Consider the following 15438-nt stretch of genomic DNA (forward strand, 5'->3'; position numbering starts at 1 on the left):
AAATAAAAAACACATTTAAAAAAATAAGAGCTGGGTTTGGTGGCACGCACCTTTAATCCCAGCACTTGGGATGCAGAGGTAGGAGGATCCCTGTGAGTTTGAGGCCAGCCTGTGACTACAGAGTGAATTCTAGGTCAGCCTGGACTAGAGTGAGACCCTACCTTGAAAAAAAGCAATTAACTAAATAAATAAGGTGGAGAGTAACTGAGGAAGACACTAGATGTCGACTTCTGGCCTTTGCATGCACACCACACACACGCACGCACACACACACACACACACACACACACGCACACACACACAAAGTCAGCTCAACTACGGAATTCTGTCTTCCCACACAACGTGGTCATTGAACTCATGAGCTCAGGACAGTTGTGATCACCTGCACATGATGGGACCAGGCATCATCCTGTTATATACAAGGGAGGAGCTTGGAAGGCCACTCCCCTTTCTGATGCACTACTGACAGTGGTTGCTGGCACAGGCACTGGTATTAATGAGAAGAAAAGCCAGTTTAGGGGGCTGGAGAGATGGTTCAGTGGCTAATAAAGCTTGACGACCTCGGGTTTGATTCCCCAGTAACCACATAAAGATGCATCTGGAGTTGGTTAGCAGCAGCTAGAGGCCCCGGCATGCTCATCTCCTGCCACTCCTGTGTGTCTGTCTGTCTGTCTGTCTGTCTGTCTCTCTCTCTCTCTCTCCTTGCAAATAAGTAAATAAAAAATTTTAAAAAGTAAGCTAGGCATGGTGTCTCATGCCTTTAATCTTAGCACTTGAGAGATAGAGGTAGGAGGATCGTCATGAGTTCAAGGCCACCCTGAGACTACATACTGAATTCCACGTCAGCCTGGACTGGAGTGAGACCCTACCTTGAAAAACCAGAAAGAAAAGAAAAGAAGGAAGAAAGGGAGAGAGAGAGAACAAGAAAGAGAGGGAGGGAAGAAAGGAAGGAGGGAGGAAAGAAGGAAGGAATAAAGGTAATTACACTGCCACTAAGGGGGATAAGTGATGGTAATGTGGGGTAGCTATGGCCAAAATGCAATGTGTGTTAACAAATAAGTTCCTTTAACCTCTGAGCCATCTCCCCAGCCCCTGAAAATGTTAACAAACAAATAATTTAAAAAACTCAGCTCAAGGGCTGGAGAGGTGGCTGGACCCAGGCTCAAGGTTCAATGCCCCAGGACCCACGTTAGCCAGATGCACAAGGGGGCACACGCATCTGGAGTTCATTTGCAGTGGCTGGAAGCCCTTGTGTGCCCAATCTCTCTCTATATATATATGCGCCTGTCTCTCTCTGTATGTCACTCTCAAATAATAAATATAACAAAAATAAAAAAAAAATTTTAAAACTCAGCTCAACTCCAAGGACCCAATTTGAATCAAATTAAATTATAGTACATGAATTCAAATTGGAGGATTGAACCTTAATGAACTGAAGTATGTTAGAGCCACGCTGTGAAGACGACCTGGACTGAACTGCATTGGACTGAGCTGGTGTGTGGAGGGTTAAGATGCCTTAAAGAACTTTTCTTGAAGCTCTGGACACTGGCATCATCTGGAGCCAGTCCATGCCACTATTTTGGTTGTTTGGGATCTCAGAAAGCCCACTTTATCAGGTGAATGTTAACAACAGCCCCTAGGTAAAGATGTCAGGAGGACAAAGTCTGAGGTTACACATGCTAACAAGCCCTACACCTTAAAAGAAAGAAGGATCCAGATGTTGTGGTGCACACCTTTAATCCCAGCACTGGGGAGGCAGAGGTAGGAGGATTGGTGTGAATTCGAGGCCACCCTGAGACTACCTAGTTAATTCCAGGTCAGCCTGGACCAGAGTGAGACCCTACCTCAAAAAAAAAAAAAAAAAAAAAGGATAAATGGGCAGAACCGACAGAGGCTGGGAGATGGCTCAGCAGTTAAAGGTGTTTGCTTGTAAAGCCTGACAGACAAGGTTCAATTTCCCAGCCACCCACAGAAAGCTAGACAGACATTCATTTGCAGTGACAAATGACCCTGGGACACACACACACAAATTTCTTCTAAAATGCTGGGTAGTGGTTGCACATGCCTTTAATGGCAGAGATAGGAGGATCGCTATGAGTTTGAGGCCACCCTGAGACTACATAGCGAAATCCAGGTCATCCTGGGCTACAGTGAGACCCTACCTCAAAAAATATTTTTTTCTTTAAAAAAAAAAAAAAAGAGATATAAGAAACCACAGACCTAGTAATATGTCAGCAGTTAACGCTAAGCAGTGGGCGCATTAACGTTCATTACCAAACCCTTTTTGACCTTTCTGTTGCTTCGGGAGGGGAGACAATATAAAATGTCACACAGATAATCAAGAGCCCTGGAAACTGTTTATTACTAAAACAGCAGTGGTGGTTAAAAATACAGCCTCTGGAAGCCAATTACGTGAGTTTGATTCCCAGCTCTGCCTCTCACTAGCTGCAAGGCTCCGAGAAAATGACTTCATCTCACGTTAAGTGTTTGCTCCTGTATCTGTAAAATGGAGCTATAAATAACATTCACCTCGCGGGGCTGGTGTATCAGAGAAGAGCCTGGCACCCAGTTAGGGAGTGCAACGAGCAGGCGCTATGATTTGGCCCTCTAAATCATAGTTGACGCTGCGCAACGGGCACGGCGATCGCCCTGCTTCCACGGAGAAGGAAAGTGGGGCTCAGAGAGGTTCCACAATCCCCGATCGCCACCACCGCCACCAGCCCACAGCTCCTGCGGCTCACCTGATAGGATGAAGAAGATGCCAGAAACGAAGGCCAGGATGGTCCTCTGGGGGCGGATGTGGCCGATGTTGCTGATGACGAAGGCGGTGAACACCAGGAAGAGACTGACCATGGGGAAGGGCGTGGCGGTGCGCACTGTCTCTGAGTGGGGCGGTCGGGAGAGGCGGGGTGAGGGGAAGCGCCGGGACGCGCCCCTCGCCCCTCGCCCCTCGCCCCTCGCCCCCCGCTCCGCTTCCACCCACACCGACGGCCCCTCTCTTTCAGACTGCTCCCCAGGCAGGCCCTGTCTGCTCTGCCTCGCTCCCCCAGGGTCTCGCTCTAGCCCAGGCTGACTTGGAATTCACCCTGTAGTCTCAGGCTGGCCTCGAACCCACAGCGATCCAGTGCTGGGATTAAAGGCGCGCGCCACCACGCCCCGCAAGTTCTGCCTTTCCTATGTCCTCCTTACACGCTACCTTTCAAGCCTCTGTCCTTCGGTTAGAGCCCACCCCTTCCCTAGTCCAGCTCTTTCTCCCAAGCCCCCCTCCCCCCAACCTTTGTGGCCTGTGCCCCGCCCCCTCACTCAAAATATTCTCCGTGTTTTCCGTCACCAAGTTGATCTCGGGTTCAAGGAAGTATTCCGAGGCCACACAGCGACCTTTCTCCCGACCTGTTGAGGAAGATAAGAAAGTAGGACTGGATGAGAAGTTCCTAGGCCCCAGAGAGGCCATGGGAGTAGGGGGAGTAAGACAGGGGAGACCCAGGATGAAGATGGAAGCCTCAGCCAAGGGTGACAGTCTGCCCTGATCTTAGGGCTGGACAAAGACAGGCTTCTTGGTAGAGGACCGTTATCCCATCTACTGAGGTGGCTTGAGAAGAAAGTTCAAGGCCAACCTAGGTTACATACTAAGTTTAAGGCCAGCCTGGGCAACTTAGTGAGACCCTGTCCCCTCAAAAACAAATTAAAAAGAGGGCTGGAGAGATGGCTTAGTGGCTGAGGCACTTGTCTAAGCCTAAGGACCCAGGTTCGATTGCCCCAAGACCTACATAAAGCCAGATGTACAAAGTGGCACATGCGCCTGGAGCTTGTTTGCAGTGGCTAGAGTCCCTGGTGTGCCTGCTCTCTTATCTGCCTCTCAAACAAATAAATCAAAGTAAAAAGAGGGCTGATGGAGCTGAGGGATGGCTTAGCGGTTGAGGTGTTTGCCTGCAAAGTCAAAGGACCCACATTTGATTCCCCAAGACCCAAGTTAGCCAGATGCACAAGGGGTACATGTGTCTGGAGTTCCTTTGCAGTGGCTGGAGGGCCTGGTGTGCCCATTCATGTTCTCTCTCTCTCTCTCTCTGACTGTCCCTCTTTCTCTGTCAAATAAATAAACAAACAACTGAATATATGTTTTTGTATGTATATGTATATGTATATGTATATGTATATGTATATGTATATGGGAGAGAGAGAGAGAGGACGGACTGGTGATGTAACTCAGTTGGCAGAGTGCTTGCCTAGTGCACAGCACTGCATAAAATAAGCTGACCTATGTCTATAATCCCATCTTCCAGGTGGAGACAAGAAGATCAGAAGTTCAAGGGCATCTTCTGCTACATAGTGAGTTTGAGGCCAGCCTGGACTACATGAGACCCTGCCCCCCCCCCTTCAAAATGAAAGCAGTTAAAAGAGAACAGGGATGTGGCATAGTGGTGATCACTTGCCTAGCATGCACAAGTGTCCGGGTTCAATTCCCATTACTAAATAAATAAAGTGGGGAAGGGTCAGAGGGTTGGGAGCATTGGTTGTCCTGGAGATCACAAAATGAAGGCAGGCTGGGCTGGATGGCTGGGTCTTAAGTGAGAAAACTCTTGGGTCCATAAGGATAAGGTGTGGAGGGTTGGGAATTCCTACAGCGAGAAAGGGTCAGTGTCCCACCAGAAGACATGAATTATTTTATACTGTTCATGCAACATAGGGACTGTCCAAGAGACAAATTCTGAATCTAGACTGCTGATTTCAATTTCTTTATTATATTTTGTTTCACTTGTGTGTCTGCCTGTATGTGCACGCACAGAGGACAAAGCACAACGTTCGGCGTTTTCCTCAGGAATTCCATCCATCTCACTGGCCTGCAGCTCACCACTTAGGCTAGTCTGGCTGACTGCAAGCCCCAGGGACCCTCATGTTTCTGCCTCCCCTGTGCCAGGGCCACAGGCACATGCCACCATGCTCTGCATTTTCCCATGGGTTCTGGGGACGGGCCTCGGGTCGTCATGTTTGCAAGGCAAGCACTTTATCCACTAGGAGCTCTGCTCTGCCCTAGACTGCTGACTTCTAAAGGAGTTTTCAAGGTTGGGGGCTCGGGTCAGGGACCTGGGCTTTAAAGACGACGCACTTAGATCTAGGGACTCCAGAGCCAGCAGTCATGGGGGGGAGCTACAATAAAACTAGATTTGGGGGAATCCCAGCGATGTGTCTATGAAGGATTCTGGGATGCCGGACAAGGCAAATGAGACCTGCAAAGAAGCAGACTCTCCAGAGCCCTGCGTGCAGCGCCATCTTGACCTCGGTGGTCTGGTTCTGTGGCAACACGGTCCCCTCCTCCATGTACAGCCAGTAGTCCGTGCTGACCGCGATGCCCACCAGCAGCAGGCCACACGCACCGAACACGCTGCTCAGCAGAGTCAGGGCACGGCTGCTGCAGTGACTCATCCTCAGCGGCGGGGGGCGCCCTGCGGGGCCTGCGGACCGGAAGCTGTGATGGAGAGCTCGGAGGGAACCCAGTAGAATTCCCCACCCATGCAGCTAGCTGGGACATTGAACCCTCGTCAGGAACCACAACTCAAAAAAAAACAACCAAACCCGGGATGCAGGGATGGCTCAGCAGTTGAAGTGTTTGCCTGCAAAGCCAAAGATCCAGGTTTGATTCCCCAGGACCAACCTAAAGCCAGGTGCACAAAGTGGTACCTGCATCTGGAGTTCATTTACAGTGGTTACAGGCCCTGGTGCACCCATTCATTCTCTCTCTCATAAATAAATAGATAAAATATGTTAAAAAAAAAAAAAAACAAAACAAAAAACTCCAGTCCTCTGGACCCTGACCTCACTCAGGATAAGATTTCCAACCACAATTTTCAAACCAGATACAGAGATGGAATCTCGACTCCAGCCATGTCTCAACCCAAGTCCCAAACACTACCAATTTAATCGGAACTCCAAATTCCAAGTTCTTACCCCAAAACAAGATTCCTCAGGTTCAACTTTCTTCCTCAGCCTAAGAGCTCAATGTTAGAAATTAGAGTCCAGCAGAGTTCTTAACCTTGAGTCTGAACCAGTGACTCAAAAGTCAGTGCTGTAAGATGGGTATGGTGGCTGGCGTCTATAATCCTAGCACTCAGAAGGCTGAGGAAGAAGGATCACAATGAGTTCAAAGCCAGCCTGAGCTACAAAGGCTCATCAGGGCCTCCAGCAGCTGCAAGGGAACTCCAGACACATGTGCCACTTTGTGTATCTGGCTTACATGGGGCCTTTGGCTTTGCAGGCAAGCTCCTTAACCACTAAGACAACCCCTTAGTGCCCCCCAAGCTCTTTAATCAATAGCTTTAACTAGGACCTGGTAACCCAACTTTGACTTCATTCTCTGATTCAAGCCACCAGCTGTGAACATCAGACTCCAATTAAGTTCCATCACCCAACTTTGAGCAGCAAATCCCTAGACCTGGGTACACTGGGATGCTGGACAACCTGACCTGTCCATAGACTCTCTCCCAAGCCACCCAGTTTAACCCTATACCCTGACACCTTTCTTTTAGACTTCATCTTTGAAGAGCATATAGAAATCTCCAAAGTAGGTCACTAACCAAGGCTCCCTATCTCCACACTCTGGCCATTTACCCTTAACTTCAGGCCTACCTCTAAGACTTTGAGCCGAGGCCCACATCTAAGCTCAGACTTCCTCCTTGGACCTAACGCCCAGTTCTAACACCAAGAATTTGACCCATGACCTAACTCTAATCCTGTGCCTAGAACTCAATTCAGTTCTCCAATCTGAGATCACAGCCCACCATCCAAAGCCATGACTCTAACTGTAATTCTACCCTTCCAGATCCAGGCTCCTGAACCTAGGATTCTGGAACCTGTTCACGGGTTACTGGGCCCATGTCACTGGTAATCACAGACCTGGAGCCATGATCTTGACTAGAGACCCCACAACGTGAAAACTATAAATTGGAACCTTCCACCCCAACACCCTACCCAGAACATTACAGTAAAAGCACAGACCATCCTGCAAAGTAGAAGCCAGTGCCCTGAACCCTGAATTTCGAATCAGGAATTCCAAAGCACCCACCCTTTCCAATTTCCTAGCAGAGACACTGGGCTCCATTTCCCACACTAGGACTTTCCAGTCACAGACTCTTTTCAACACTCTACCTAGAACTGGTACCCGGCACTGGACTCTTCAGACAAGACATCCTTGGTTTATAGCTGTGGTCCAGAAATTCAAACCACAAGTTCTTTTTCTACAATCTTCACACCACCACTTCCTCACAAGAAATTCCTTTCAGCCACGTAATACCATGACATAGGGGCCCCTAGCTTGCTGTGCCCAGCCTACTTCATACAGAGACCTCTACATCCCTGGAGGTCAGAGACACACGTCCTCTTTTTTAACTATCAATTTTAAGATCCCTCCCTAAACACATCCCCCAACAATGCAATCTTGACAAGCGATTCTATCTTCCTTAATCAGAATTTCTGTAGCCTTGAAACTCTGTCCCACCCCAATAAGAACCCGAGTCGCAGACACCCCCATATACACACCCCGACACCCACCGACCTCCAGAGCCCCTTCCCCCATCTCCATCCTCACCTCCTGGAGGCACCAGGGATCCCAAATGTGGCAAAGCTCTGGCTAGCTTTTCCTCCCATCCCCCTCCCAGTGGCTCCGGGGCTAGATGGCCAGCTGCTTGTTCCGCTTCCAGTCTTCCTAGCGGGGAACCAGGCATCCTCAACCCTGTCGCCCCGACTGTCTCCATCCATGTAGCTGACCTAAGCTCCTCGGACTCCCAGCCGAGACTTGGCCCGTTCGCACCCTTCTCACTTCCCATATCAAGGCCCCTCTTTCTTCGGTCCAGGTCCTCTTCGTTCGCTGTGACCCACTCAGAGCGCTTTATCCTGCAGCCATTCCCCCTTTGGGACAGGCACCCCCACCCCCAGCCTGGAACCTCCTTTTAATCCATCTTCCCAGCCTCTCCAGGATCCAGGCATTCGGATGGCTCAAGTTGCATTCGTTAAAGCGCCAGCCCAAACTCCATCTCCTGGGAGGGACACTGGAACTCTCCCTTTTTGGGGACCCTTTTTCAGACTCACTATCTGCCCTTAAGGGCCGGAACCCTCCACCTCCACCGGGTACCGCCCTCCTCCAACACACAGCCTAGACTCTCCCCCGGTGACAACGATGACTGATACCAGATACTCCGAGTAGAGTTTCTTCACTCCGGGACCCTCGGACCCCCGTCCTCCAGGATCCGCCAGGCCCAGATGTCCTTCCATCATCTCAGATCTCCCCAATTCCGGCATGGGGACGGCTGGGGTCCCATTCCTGAAAGCCACTCCAGCCCCCGGGAGTCCCAGCCCGGACTGGGCGCCTCGGCGAACGGCGCCCCCCGTTGCCTGGCAGGGACCCTCCCCTGGCGCTCACCTCTCTCAGGGCTGGGCGGACGCTCCGGGCCGCGGGCCCCGCAGCCGCATGACCGGCTCCGCGGCTTCCCCCGGCCGCCGCCGCCGCCGCCGCCGCCGCCGCCGGGGTCGCCGGTGCCCGCGCCCCCCGCCCCCGCCCCGGAGCCCGGCGTCCCGGCCCCCTCCCTGCCTCCCACCCCCCACCCCCCGCGCCCGCGGCCTCACTCGGCGGACGCAGCCGGGAGCAGGGACCGGCGGCCGCTCATTGGCTACTGCGGAGGAGGGGAGGGGCGCGCAGGGAGGGGGAAAGATGCAGGGAGCGAGCTAGAGGGGCCTTCAGGATGGGGGAGGCCGAGAGGGAGAATAGAAACGGAGGCAGAGAGCCCGAGAGGGCAGAGACACAAAGAGAGAGCAGAAAGAGGTCTCCTGGAGGTTGAGGTTCTGACGCCCGGGCGGGAGAGGGGGTGTTGCTGAGAGCGGAGGAGACAGAGACAGGGACACAGGGGTGACAGAGATGGAGTTTCAGATCTCCCCACCCCCACCAGTACCGCGGCCCAGGGATGCTGAGGCCCTGGAAGTGGAGAGGTCAGAGGCCCAGAAAAAGGCTGAAAGAGATCAGAGGCCTGGGACGGAGGGAGGCTGAAATCCAGAGACCTTGAGCTTGGGGGAGATGAGAAAGAGGAGAAAGGAGAGAGACAGAGAAGGAGAGAGACAGAGAGAGACAGAGACTCTGAGAAGGAGAGACAGCAGGGACAAGAAGCCTGGGTGGGGGGGTCTCCTTGATGAGGACTGAGGCTCTAGTCAGGCCAGGGGCGGAGCTTGGAGTCTGGGCAGCTGGAGGGGGCGTCCCGGGCCTGGGGGTCCCCAAAGCAGCGGGCGGGCGCAGAGCTGAGCCGGGTCCTGCAGCCGCCGCGGAGCTGGGAGCCGGGCCAGCACCCCCCCCCCCCGCCGTGATGTCAGCGGGGCCACTCTTAAAGGGGCAGGCCGCCCTCCGAGGGTCGGAACCGGGGCTAGGGCCTGCAAGTGTGGGACAGGGGCACAACGGTGGCAATGCAGAAGACAAGGGTCGAGCCTCAGCATCCACTCAGAGTGGGACTTGGAAACCCAGAATCCTGCAGAGGAGAATAGTCCCTGGGTCCTTAAGGAAATCTGCGAATCTTTGAAGCTCAGTCCCCTCCAAACACCACTCTACTGGCCTGCCACTTCCAAGGACTACATTCCCCATGAGCCCCGGCGGCCAAAGGCCAGTACCTGGGGGGAAGGGTCTGCTGTGATGCCCCCTGGGAAATGTAGTCTATCTGGATTGGCTCCTCTACACTCCCCCTCCAGTCCTCCCTCCCCCCCCCCACACACACACACATACGCAAGCACGAAAGTGGGTCAGGGGAAAGAGGTCCAGAGGACGTGTCTGCTGTTTTCTGTCTCGGCAGCTGGTTCCTAAACTCCAGGGTTCTTGTTTTGGCTTGCATATGGTGGGGTCTCTACCTCTGATCAACTCTTTCTCTCCACAGGGAGGCTAGTCTTTCATCTCCCTTCCCTGGGCTTCGCTTCATTTCTTGATGCCGGGGTGTGTGTGTGTGTGTGTGTGTGTGTGTGTGTGTGTGTGTTTCACGTGTGCTCTGGGTGCCTGGGTGGAGGGATCTCTTCTGACACGTTCATTTCTCAAGGGGTACTGCTCTCATCTGCTCCGTATCCTGCTTGGTCGGCTCTGCAGCAGTCTCTCACACTGTGGGTGTCTTGCCTCTTGGTGTTTGGATCTCCGTGCTTTCCCCCTCTCCTCTCCGCACCCCATCCCTCCCTGTGTTTGTTTCAATGTACAGTCTTCCACCTCCGCACCCTCCTCATTCCCCAAGCTTACAAGAAAACATGCAAACACTTCAGCATCAGCATCCCAAATTTATTTCCCAGCAGCTGTGGCCGGGTGGGAGAAACTAACCCAAGGGGGCGGGGAGGGAGGGGGAGAGGAGAGAGTCCCAGAGAGTGGCAGGCACTGAGGAGGAGAAGGGGGTGGTTCTGAGCAAAACTGGAGCCATGCACGAGGCAGGTGAGCCGGTGATGGGTTCGGGATGGCAAAGGATCCTCCGTGCATGCCAGGGATCCCCAGAACGTGGAGGAGAGGAGGCCTGGAACGCTGGGCCCAGCCTCCCACTTACTCTACAACTGAAGTGGAGATGGGCGGGGCCTCGGAGGATGGGGGTGGATCTGGAACGAGAGTCTGGAGCAGACTGTTTTCCAGGGTGGGGTGGGGGAGGAGAGGCATAAAACTACCAAGTTGGCGGCTAGAACCCCCACGGAGTCGGGATGGTTGCAGTGGCTCTGGGACCTCAGGGAACAGCATCCGGAATGTTGTTGGGGGGCTGTGAGAACACAGGGCTCAGACCAGCAGACTCTGGAACACAGGACGGTTTTAGAGGCTGGACGCTGTTTAGAATGCCAAGGGCGCTTGGGAAAGGTGTCTAAGAACCGGTGGGAGCTAAAGGCCAGAATTACTGGGGTGTGGGATCTAGAATCCAGAGCGAGGAGAGTGAGGTTGGTGGGGGGGGGGGGCTGCAGCCGGCGAGGCGGAGGGGGGGGGCAATATGGACATCTAGTGGTGGGAGATGAGATTACATGACTGGCACGGGCACCGGGCTGGTGGGGCTGCGGGCGTCTGGGTGCACGAAGTCGGGGTTCACATAGGTGAAGCCCTGGAAATCCGCTTGGTCGATGCTAGCCAGGACCAGGCGGTCCGGGGGAGTCAGCGCTGGCGCCGCCCTCGTGAAGAACTTGTCGAAGTTCTCGCCGCTGCGACCACACTACGAAATGAGGGGAGAAGAAGTTAAGTATTGCAGGCTGCTGGGTGAACCCCGTTCCTCCTATCCATCTCCTATCTGCCCCGGAATCTAGGCATATTCTCTGTGGTTTCTGCACTCCCCTATTCGGGAGCACCTCCACCCAGGGAGCGCCACCCCATCCCCACATACAGGTACTGGGGCTCTGAAGAGCTCCTCCACCTTTTCGGGGTCAAGGTTGGGAGTGGGGGCCACTGACCGGACGAGGTCTGAACGGGGGCGCGATCTCCAGTCGCTCCAACCGCTCCCAGTCGATCCAGCGGAAAAAGCCATGCGCTCGGATAGTGGGTTCACCATCTGGCCCTGAGCCTAGGCGCTTCCCTGGGTGCTTGGTCAGGAACTGTGGAAAACACAGAGAGAAAGAGATGAGCCGATAAGAGTCCCAGGCAGGAAAGACAGAGAATGAGAAGGAGAGAAGTCAATGGCAGAGGGGTTGGGAAAAGGGACATAGATCAGGAGAGGAAAGAATGGGTGAGGATAGAAGGAGAAGGAAATAAGAGATAGTAGAAGGGGAAGAGCAAGTGAGAATGAAATCCAGACCTGGAGAGGGGGAATCAAGAGAGAGAGAGAGAGAGAGAGAGAGAGAGAGAGGGAGGGGCATAAGAGTGCTGCTTTTTTCTGAAGACCTCCCAAGAGCCAGGCACCTTCTCTTTCTCAATATGAAGAGAGGACCAAGGCTCACAGTGTTGGTGAGTTTTCCAAGAGCCCCTTGGGAAATAAAAACAGCAGAAGCAGGGTTTTGTTCCTGCTCTTCCTGCAGTGAGCCTGGGAGTGAGAGCCACAGGAGCTGATGGGGAAGTGCCATGCAGCCACTGTCCTAAGAAAACCCGTGTGTTCCCCCCCCCCCAGCTTTTTCAGCAGATGGGAGTGGTTTCACTTTTTTTTTTTTTTTTTTTTCCTAAAAGTGCTGGAATTTGGAACACATATGCTGAGCCTGGAGTATCTGGGATTGGGCCTCTCACCCCTTTGCAGATGGCCACAGCTTCCCGGGAGAGCGATTTGGGGTAGGTGACAGTTTGCTCCATGATGGCCTGAAACAGTTCTTCCTCATCCTCACCATCGAAGGGCGGCTGCAGAAGTGAGGGGAATAAAATCAGAGATATGACAGACTGCCTTTCCCAAACCTTCACATCCCCATCACCTACCACAGGCATGACCACCCCATGAAACCTCCTCCCGCTCCCACGGACAACTTCCCTGGGAAAGAGCTGTCCAAACTACACCATCTTCATCTCTCTCCAATTCTCCAATTCCCTATTACACACGTCTCAGTTCTGTTCATCTCCTACTGACTGGGTGTCTGCTATGCAAATCAAGAGGGTATTAATTAGGCAATGTGTTATCAAATGAGAAAGAGAGAAAAATTGTAGGAAAGACAGGAAATGCATTAGTCTCACTACATCAATGGTTCTACTCTTCTGGGGTTAGGAAAGGCAATGCCAAGGCCAAGTTTCTATTGTTTGCTCACTTATTTTGTGTGTGCATGTGGAAGTCACAGGACAACTCCAGGCTGTTAGTCCTTGCCTTTCACTGTGTTTAAAAAAGAGTTTCTTGCTGGGTTTGGTGGCGCACACCTTTAATCCCAGCATTTGGGAAGCAGAGGTAGGCGGATTGCCATGAGTTTGAGGCCAGCCTGAGACTACATAGTGAATTCCAGGTCACCCTGGGCTAGAGTGAGACCCTATCTTCAAAAAACAAAACAAATAAACAAACAACAACAAAATAACCAGAATTTCTCTTGCTTTGTTTTGTTTTGCTTCTTTGTTTTATTTTTTTGAGGCAGGATCTCACTCTAGCCCAGGCTGGGTGCAAACTCATGGTAATCTTTCTACTTCAGCCTCCTGAATGCAAGACTATAGGTGTGGTCAGGCGTGGTGATGCACGCCTTTAATCCCAGCACTGGGGAGGCAGAGGTAGGAGGATTGTCATGGGTTCAAGGCCACCCTGAGACTACAAAGTGAATTCCAGGTCAGCCTGGGCTATAACAGAACCCTACCTCAAAAAAAAAAAAAAGCATTATCAGTGTGAGCCATCACCACCAGCTCTCTACCTCAGCCTCTTGGCTGCTGGGACTAAAGGTATGAGCCACCACACCATGCTTTCTTGTTTGGTTCTTTTTTTTTCTTTCTTTCTTTCTTTTTACCACTTCGAATGTGTTAGACTGCCTGCCTTTTGAGCTCCAGGATTCACCTGGCTCTGCCCACCACTGCTATAGGTTTGCTGAGATGACCCACATGTGCACCTCTTGCTGGCTTTATTATGGACTCTGGGGATTTGAACTCTGGTCCTCAGGCTTTTAACCACTGAGATATCTCCCCAGTCCTTGTTTGCTTACTTATAAACAAGGTTCCATGTAGTCTAGAATGACCTCCAATCACTAACTACATAGCCAAGGATGACCTTGAATTCCTGATTCTCTAGCCTCCACCTCCCAAGTACCAAGAGGTGTGTACCACCACTTTGATCTTCAAAGACAACCTTTTCATAATCTCACTATGGCTATTACATTGTTCTAAGGAGGGCTCATATACTTCATCTGACTGCCAAAAGGATCCAAGGCCGCAAAAGGAAACAAAAACAAACCACAGGATGGGCCAGAAAACCCCTTCAGTGCGGGGAGACAATGCTTCAGGACCGCGGACAGCGCCAACCCGCTACAACCTGGGGGCAGGCAGGCGCTCAGATTAAACCTCCTGTCCTGCTGGGGTAAGACCAACTGAAAAGCCGCACCCCCCCTTCCCTCCGTTCCTTACCTGTCCTGCCAACATCTCATACAACAGGACCCCAAAAGACCACCAGTCCACAGACTTCCCATACGGCTGGTAGGCAATGATCTGGAGAGAAAGGAAAAGACAAACAACTGTAAACACTTATGAAACAGGGTCTTATGTTGCCGAGACTGGCTTTGAATTCACTATGTAGCTGAGGAGCACCTTGTACTTGTAGATACAAACTCTACTACACCCCCAGCCCCTGACTTTGCACTTTGGATCCTCCGTCTCCACCTCCAGAGTGCTGGGACCAGAGTCGTGTATCACCACACCTGGCTTGGACTTTTTGTTGTTTTTGTTTTTCGAGGTAGGATCTTGCTCCAGCCCAGGCTGACCTGTTATCACTCTGTAGTCTTGTAGTCTCAGAGTGGCCTCAAACTCACGGCAACCCTCCTACCTCTGCCTCCCAAGTGCTGGGATTAAAGGCGTGCATCGCCATGCCTGGCTTGGCTTGGACTTTTAATAAATGCAGATCCCTCGGGCCTCACTTCCAGGAGTCCTATTCACTGCAAGTGCTTTCAACACAAAAGCTTCCTTCCCACTCTGAATATTTCGGCTAGAGCCCCACCCTTTGGAAATCTCAGGAAACTGGGTTCATCTACCTAGCACATTCCTTTACACTCAAGTATAAAAACTACCTAAGGTGCACGTCACAGGTTCTGCCCACCTACAGCACCCAGGTAACTATAATTTCCCTTCATGTAAGGCTGAATTATACAGAGCAGAGATATTTATTTTTATTTGTTCCTAACGGGTCTCATTTAATCCAGGCTGGCTTCAAACTCCCTATGGAGTCAAGGATGACTTTGTACTCATGGTCCTGCTAGGATGTCAAGTGGAAGCCAGCCTACCCAGTTAGATTATTCTTTCTCTCTCCCTCCCTCCCTCCCTTCCTCTCCTTCCCTCCCTTCCCCTTCCCCCTCTCTCAAGGTGGTCTCATTACTATAGCCCAGACCATTCTCAAACTTGAGATTCTTGTGCCTTAGCCTCCCAGGTGCTAGGATTACAGGTGTTCATTATAATGCCCAGCTGAAACCAGACTTTGATGAATCTGTTCTGTGAACATACAACAGGTTCATCAAAGAGACTGTTAAAATTTAGGTTCCCAATCCTTAAAGCATTCTGGTCTCCAGAGTGCTCAGCACTGCAATATCTTCATCACACCTTCCAAGGCTCAGGGTCTAATGCAGAAGAGGTGGCAGAAAGAACGTAAGAGCCAAAGGATGGGTAGGACTCCTTACAATGTGCTCTCCCCAGACACAAAATGGCCTGGATATTCATGAACTCACAGTGCCTGACACCACCTAGATAAGACCATCATAATAGGAGGAAAAGATCATGACATCAAAATAAAAGAGAGTGATTGAGATGGGGAGGCGATATGATGGAGAACGCAGTTTCAAAGGGGAAAGTGGAGGGAGGGAGGGTATTACCATTGGATATTTTTT

The 15438-nt window shown here is 51.8% G+C and overlaps 2 protein-coding genes across 3 annotated transcripts in view; both read right to left on the reverse strand.

The window, feature by feature from the left end:
• Cacng7 (calcium voltage-gated channel auxiliary subunit gamma 7) overlaps positions 1–8472 on the reverse strand; it is a 39403-nt gene extending 30931 nt beyond the window's left edge. Inside the window, exons 1-4 of one of the 2 annotated variants that reach the window (XM_045133228.1) lie at positions 8411–8472; positions 5226–5450; positions 3304–3390; positions 2742–2882 (exon numbers count right to left, since the gene is read on the reverse strand). In XM_045133228.1, the coding sequence (XP_044989163.1) occupies positions 2742–2882; positions 3304–3390; positions 5226–5421 (424 nt within the window). In that variant the 5' untranslated portion in view covers positions 5422–5450; positions 8411–8472. Of the gene's footprint in view, positions 1–2741; positions 2883–3303; positions 3391–5225; positions 5451–8178; positions 8292–8410 lie in introns of those variants that run through there. The other variant, XM_004671572.2, reaches the window with a different exon arrangement.
• Positions 8473–10264: 1792 nt separating this feature from the next.
• The window catches only part of Prkcg (protein kinase C gamma), a 29732-nt gene continuing 24558 nt past the window's right edge, over positions 10265–15438 (reverse strand). Inside the window, exons 15-18 of the mRNA XM_004671573.2 lie at positions 13973–14053; positions 12182–12289; positions 11419–11559; positions 10265–11183 (exon numbers count right to left, since the gene is read on the reverse strand). Of these exons, the coding sequence (XP_004671630.1) occupies positions 10995–11183; positions 11419–11559; positions 12182–12289; positions 13973–14053 (519 nt within the window). The 3' untranslated portion in view covers positions 10265–10994. The remainder of the gene's footprint in view (positions 11184–11418; positions 11560–12181; positions 12290–13972; positions 14054–15438) is intronic.

The sequence above is a fragment of the Jaculus jaculus genome, chromosome 14, assembly GCF_020740685.1.
Source record: "Jaculus jaculus isolate mJacJac1 chromosome 14, mJacJac1.mat.Y.cur, whole genome shotgun sequence".
Lineage (NCBI taxonomy): Eukaryota > Metazoa > Chordata > Mammalia > Rodentia > Dipodidae > Jaculus > Jaculus jaculus.